Below are 6,768 nucleotides of genomic sequence, written 5' to 3' on the forward strand. Positions count from 1 at the left end.
GTGATCAGTTTTCTCTTCCCACCCTCTTAAAAATAGTAATACTCAGTTTTATAACAACCATGTAGGTTCAAATAGAAGATAATTTCATGCTGATCATAATAATTTTTTATTCACTCCGATATGTTACGTAGTTTTTTGTTTATCGTGTTCGATAAATTTTTAGAAAAAAAATATAACTTGTTTGTTTTTCAACATTTTTGCATCATTTTTGAGATATGGCCATTTTAAATTATTTTATAGTTTCGTTTTTAATTTTATTAAAATCGGACGACTATATTCTTTAGCTGCCATAGGAACGATCGGGAAATTAATAGAAAAAAAAAAAAATAATAAATTCGTTGTTTTTCAACGCATTTTCATCTACTCTTAACATATACATCTTAAAAATCGAACAACTATATCATATAACTCCCATTGAAGCGATCGGTAGAATGTAAAGCTGTAACTGTCAAACTGTAAACATAATAAGTATAGGTAAAATGTAATGAAACTCTGTTTTGTGTGTGTTTTCAGCATTTTATTTATGATATGTATAAATATACAACCTTTATATATTTTCTTTTATTTTTTTGTTCTAATTATTAAACCAGAATGGCTAGACTCTTAATGAGCCAATTACTATCTGCAAGAGTATACAAACTTCGGCGTGCCAAAGTTAGCTTCCTTTCTTGTTTGTAATTATCTCGAAAACGAACAATTGCCCAAAATCCATCTTAGCACTAATTATTAGAATAAGCTAGAATAACCAAAAAGAAACAAAAAGGCAGACGCCCTTACCGTTTATATTTTAAACTCCACTACTAATATAGTCATAATCTAATGATTCCAAAATCTAAAAACTATACCATGGTCGACGAATTCTCGTAAAAAGTTTGATTTGATTTTTCCACTGGTATGATATTTTCATTTTAATTTAACAAACGGAAAAAATACTTTCATATGACTGATGCTCTATAAATGGTGCTATTACTTTGACTGTAGCTGTACATACATCCCTATGATTGACCCCGCAGATGCTATTTCTGAGCAAGAGAGAAACACGAGATTTTTTCCGTCAAGGGTGAAGCGAGGGTGAGCGTGCGAGGGTGTCTTTTCTATATTCTCTAGCACACTAACACATCTCCAGCGAGATGCATCCGCAGCCTCAAGCCGGCAGCGCAGAAGCCTACGATGGTGGTGGTTGGTCAGAGAGTCGTGACGTCAGCGTCGTCGGAAAGTAGAGAAGTTGAAAAACCAGATGTGGAAGAAGCCGTAAACACTACGAACTCGACCACAATACAAATCAGTTTTTGGTGGTGCGAGCACACGGAAGGTCCGACAAACGGATTTAAAAAAAAAACTCGATATGGCGGTGTTCTTAAAGTGAATAAACAGATAACTGCGAGTAACTAAATTAACTTCTTGTGCACAAAATAGAAAATTTATGATTTTGTGTAAAGTTACAAAAATATCACAGCGTTGAAACGCGCCACTTATAAATCGCACCCACCCTATGATGGCCTCAACCCCACCCATCCCCGTTGTCTTTGAAAACGGTACAGTGCTGGGATCCATGGGTCACGAGCGGTCTGCCTCGAGGTCTCTAGTGCCCGTTCCGAGTTCCGCATTGCCGCTTGTTGTACCGGAAGTTGTGATTAATTCAACCCAGAACATCAGCAGTCTCCACAGTCGCAGAGTCAGGCATGACATCTCTAAGGCGCACAGCCCTGGTATCGTGGGACGAACCCTTAGCAAAGAGGATGTAAACCTAGGCCATGAAACTCAGCTGGATACCCAACCCGAAAGACTCGATGAAGAATGTCAGTTCGATCAGTTTATTTTGAACCCCACTATCTCAGAGAGTAGCGTTTGTGAGTCCAGCCCTTGCAGCGAACTACGGCCGTGTTCCCAGATGCCGCCTGCGCCAGCTCAGACACTTGAGATGTTGAACTCGAGCGTCAGTTCACGATCAGACTCCGAGTGCAAGAGGATCCGGAAGACTCTTGAGGCCAAAGCTAAGCGCACCTCTACTGCGCTCTCTGTGCACACAACCTCAGCTCCGACTGTCCCAAATGGGTACCCACCCCAGTACACAGCCATTTTCCTAGACCCCCACCATCACCCCGACGGAACTGCGCTACTTGCCAATGACCATATTCAAGGGCCAGGAGTTGCACCGCCATTTGTAAACGGCAACTCAGTGAATGGCACCGACTCCTCCAGATACTTGCATTATCACCAGTACTGTCACTCGAGACCCATAATTGGCAGCTTGGGACTTGGACTGACGCACCAGCATCAGCATCTTTCTCCTCACCATGAACGCAGGTAACGTAAATTGTACTACAATGCATTCCTTTAATGGCGGCTGCCCTTGATGAGGGTAGAGTGTTCCGTCGTCGTGTTAGATTAATTTAAAATGTAACATTTTTAAAATGTTAAGCAAAAAATATTCGAGATAAATTTCGAAAAAATACCTTAGCGATTCGGAATTCTAATTTTATAAATAAATAATAATTTTATAAATAAGTCAGTATTTAAAGTTAACATCGAAATTTAGAATCTAGTATTTTACAATCTACCAGTAAGAAAGCTAAAGTCGTAAGTCACCCGAAAACAAAAACCTGGTACGCCAAATTAAATTCGCCAATTTCGAAAAGACCAATATAACATCAAAATGAGTTAAGCCTGCCGATTTTTTCGTTCTGGCTCAGACTCTAGTGTCTACACTTTAGAGCTGGCAACATTCTCTCTTTGTTCAAAACCAGACAGCCAGCAGCTGACTATTCCTTATTTTTCACGTCAAATCTGCCAGTTTTGAAGAGCATCAGAGAAAAAAGCCGATAGCAGGGAGCGACAGTTTTTTTTTTCATAAAATATTTTATTATATACATATATTTTTTTTCTTGCAATATTTGCAGGCTACGATTATTTAATAATTATTATATTATTATTATTATTATTATTATATTATAATTAAATCTATCTAAATTAAGTTTTGGATACAAAGCAAGTGGTATCTAAACAAAAAAAAATATATATATATATAAAAAATATTGGTTTTTAGCATTTTTTCTCTTGCCTAAAGATAGCTTTTGTCTGTAATAAGCCGTAAAATATAAAATAAAATAATGGCAGAAAGAATTAAATTTATTAGTTGACGATAACAATAGCTAGGCTTTCTTTAATATTAACGTGTCCATGAAACTAGAACGAGTCCAAAAGAATAAAAAAAGAATTAACAAACAAGAAAGAAAGGCAATTTACAAAAATTTAAATTTTTCGCAACAGGAGTCGAACATGCTACAGGTCGGTCACAAGCTATTACCAAAGAGTAGAGTTACAGTTCTATAGTATAGAGTTATAGGTCTATACTCTTTGCTATTACGTAGCGTGATTCCGGAGTCCTTTAGAACCTATCTCAAAATTTCTATTCTATTGCCTTCCTGTTCATTATCCAATTTAAAACAAACAAGAAAGACAGCTAACTTGAATACCCTTGAAGTTTGCCATTGGATCATTAAATTTCGATGCGCTCATATCGCAGAGTAGATGAAAATATGTTAAATAATAGCCGACTTATTATTCTTTTATATTAATTGGATCGGATCGTTCCTTTGGCATTGATATAGTGTGATATAGTCGTCTGATCCGACCGGTTCCGACTTATATACTAGTGAGAGTAGTCAGCTGACAGATGGACATGCAGACATGAATCTCTGCTGTTGATGACCATATACGTCACATTCTATGCGTTGCAAACTTCTAACAAAAATTATAATACCCTGCAAGCGTATTGAAAATTCGGAAACGGACGCACAGGTACACACATACATTTATTAGAATTTTTTGAATTGAAATCTACGTGCAACAAATAAGAATGTTGTCCCAAATTTGGTAACTGGGTTAGTCTCCGATTTCTGATGCTTAACACAGACCGACAGACTTAGAAGCGGATATAGTTAAATCGACTCAGCTGGTGATGCTGATCAACAATAGCTATATGTATGTATTTATGGGAGATGCCCTATGGCTTACATATGTTGGGACCAAGCCATAATAGCCCTGTGGGTATCGGGTATAAATCGTGTGGCAAGGATCCCAGAAGGCTTCTGACAACAAAACAATACGAATAGAAAAGACACATTCCTACCTGCAAATTTATATTTTTCTTTATAGCCAAACAATAGGTGCATACCCAATTCGACCAGGTAGAACAAGAATTCATTAGTAATGCAGATGTTTCAAATCTTCTTTATTTACAGGACGCTTTTGGACGTTGCTGTGCCTCTGCCCCGGAACAACGAAATAATTCCTTTAGCCTGCAATAATTTACCTGTAGTATCGAGGTCCAGATCAAATGTAAATGTAGGCTGCAGCTTACGAAAGTGGTTCTCTCGCCCATCGCTGCCTTTCGTAATCGGCATTTTCGCTCTTGGCGGGGTAGCATGCACCCTTGGAGGTATTGTGTTAGGCAGCACGGGTCTTATAGAGCACTCAACTCAATATTTAAGTGCGGCTCTCTTGATGATTGGAATTGGTGTTTCATTATTGGTAATCTCCGGAGCTATTTGGCGACTCAGTTTGCCAGACGACGATGAGTGTACCTGCTTCAGACGTATGGAAAGCTGCCGCAATTGCAATAGTCCGCAATGCAACAATCGGGTATTATCTGGCAGTTACATATATCCAGAATTCCACCATCGCCCGCCACCGCCATCCTATCTGACCTCGATCAACGAATACGCTTTCTTCTACCACCACACTCCGTGTTCATCGACGGCAACAGCAGCCTATGTAGGAATAAATACTCCACCTCCGATGTATCATTCTACGTACTCCCTCAAGTAAGCCTCACATATATTTTTGACTTGAACAAGGTTCTTACTTATGATATTACAGTGCTTCAGCTCCCGTTAACCGTTCGGCAAGATTCTCATTGTCGCAGGCGAGCGAGTATTCCACGGATGATCAACTCGCAGCCGTTGCCTCCAGGACGGCTGTCAGCCAAACATCTTTTAAGGAGGAATCTATCGAGGCGATACCGGAGGCTGAACTTTTTATAAAGGGAATAGAAGGGCAACCTCAATATAAAGAAGATGAGCTCGATTAGGCAGCAAAGCGAAGTTTTTGAAGACACATCCCAACTATTACACCAATGAGAAGTCGCACGAGGCTTACAATTGTACTCACACACATTTTATAGACTGAATGGGTTAAAGTAGCGATAAGTAGACTCGTATTTTTTCGCCGACGCCGGGTGCCGAAGCAGAGCGCTATTAGACTGATATTTTTTGCTCAAGTGGTCTGGGCGATTTAACACTTCTTAGCTTTTGTTTGAAACCCACCATTTGTCTTATAATATATGTTAACCATATTTTAAGTTATTGACTGATTTAATATTTAAATAAATGCATAAAGAACCCTGTAAAATAGTCTTAAGGGTTTTGAAATTGGGTATATTGCACTGATTCGGATTTCCCAGACCTGTTCTAGTTTTCACTTCCAAAAATCTCCCCGGACTCTTTAAGTCGCGGTTAACTTCCGGGACAAACCTTACGAAAACTCTCCGCTTGCGATTTGGCTGGCGGATTCAGATCAGCAAATCTAGAAATTCATTATTTTAAAATACAATGCGATTATATTACGTAAATCATTGTATATCTTTACCTGAAGTTTAGGGAGAGTATTGCATAACTGATTTAACGAAAGGTATATTACTTGATTTTTAAATAAATATAATATTTTGTGGTTGCACCTTAAATTCGGTTCGATTCTAATTTTTGACATTTTGCATTCCGCCGCCTGTTTTCTAGTTTCCAAATGGAAAAATCGGAACTGAAAGGGACCCATATAAAGGTTGTCAGCGTACTAAAAAGGATATCATTCCTAAAATTACTTTTAAACTTTTATTATACCCTTACAGGGTATTATTATTTTAGTCGGAAGTCTTAAACGCAGTGAAGGAAAAATTTTCTTGACCAGCATCAACAGCCGAGTCGATCTAGCCAAGTCCGGGTGTCCATCCGTCTATCTGTTTTTACGCATTTTACTCACACATCGGCCGCTTCAGCCATTTTTGCTTTTCGTTTTCATGAGCCACAGCTGATCGATCAGCTGTAATTGGATGCGGATGCACTTTAACGCAGCTCTGTGGGAAAACGAGTTTCGCATTTGTGAAAAATCCCAACTGTTCCACACATATGCACTGAGTGGGAAGACATTATTAGGGTCAATATGAGCCAGTGTTTATTAATGGGTTTCTGAACATCGGAAACACTTGATTTTCTCAAAATCTGTCGGTTAAAATTCAATAAAATTTAAGTCAAAATTAGAGCATAATTTCCCCTTCGATGGATATATCGTGCATTGGCACAAATTCGTTGAGCATTGCAAAAAATTTGTTAAAAGTTAGCGTCGAAATTACATGGTGTTTGTTACCAGAGTTGCATAGTAATACCATCGAGGTAATTACAACAATAAATAAAAATGTGTGGAATTACTCATTTCTCCCGGAGGACTGATCGGATTTTGCTGAAACACCTACCAAATTGCTTAGAATGGCGATGCCGTTTATAGTTTAGTTTAATTAATATTAAAGCCTAGTACTCTGACGAGAAAAAACCGCTGTATAAATTTAGACAGCGGCCAAACTCCATATAAAAAAAACGGTGTCGAAAAAAAAGAAGAAGAACTTTTAGACACGTCGTTTTTTTCGGTACTCTGACGACGAAAATGAAGCCTGCGAAAATTGAAAGGCGTTGCCAGATCAAGATAGTAAACAGCTGA

General features: G+C 38.4%; 1 protein-coding gene across 2 annotated transcripts; it reads left to right on the forward strand.

Moving 5' to 3' along the window:
* The first annotated feature begins 1,302 nt into the window (after nucleotides 1-1,302).
* On the forward strand, nucleotides 1,303-5,184 carry LOC108070941 (uncharacterized). Of its 2 annotated transcripts, XM_017161604.3 has the most exons (3): nucleotides 1,303-2,307; nucleotides 4,245-4,826; nucleotides 4,882-5,184. In XM_017161604.3, exons 1-3 carry the CDS (start codon nucleotides 1,493-1,495, stop codon nucleotides 5,090-5,092), a joined length of 1,608 nt encoding a protein of 535 aa, XP_017017093.1. In that variant the 5' UTR covers nucleotides 1,303-1,492; the 3' UTR covers nucleotides 5,093-5,184. The 2 variants fall into 2 exon arrangements, 1 of the variants encoding a protein (XP_017017093.1); XR_011444796.1 differs by lacking the exons at nucleotides 1,303-2,307; nucleotides 4,882-5,184 and adding an exon at nucleotides 4,073-4,190 and having other exon boundaries at nucleotides 4,245-4,378.
* Nucleotides 5,185-6,768: the final 1,584 nt, after the last annotated feature.

This window comes from Drosophila kikkawai, chromosome 2L, assembly GCF_030179895.1.
Source record: "Drosophila kikkawai strain 14028-0561.14 chromosome 2L, DkikHiC1v2, whole genome shotgun sequence".
NCBI lineage: Eukaryota > Metazoa > Arthropoda > Insecta > Diptera > Drosophilidae > Drosophila > Drosophila kikkawai.

Coding starts and splice junctions, on each gene's coding strand:
- LOC108070941 (XM_017161604.3), top strand. CDS start 1,493: ATGATGGCCTCAACCCCACCCATCCCCGTTGTCTTTGAAAACGGTACA. Junction 2,308..4,244: donor TCTCCTCACCATGAACGCAG/GTAACGTAAATT, acceptor CTTTATTTACAG/GACGCTTTTGGACGTTGCTG. Junction 4,827..4,881: donor CATTCTACGTACTCCCTCAA/GTAAGCCTCACA, acceptor ATGATATTACAG/TGCTTCAGCTCCCGTTAACC.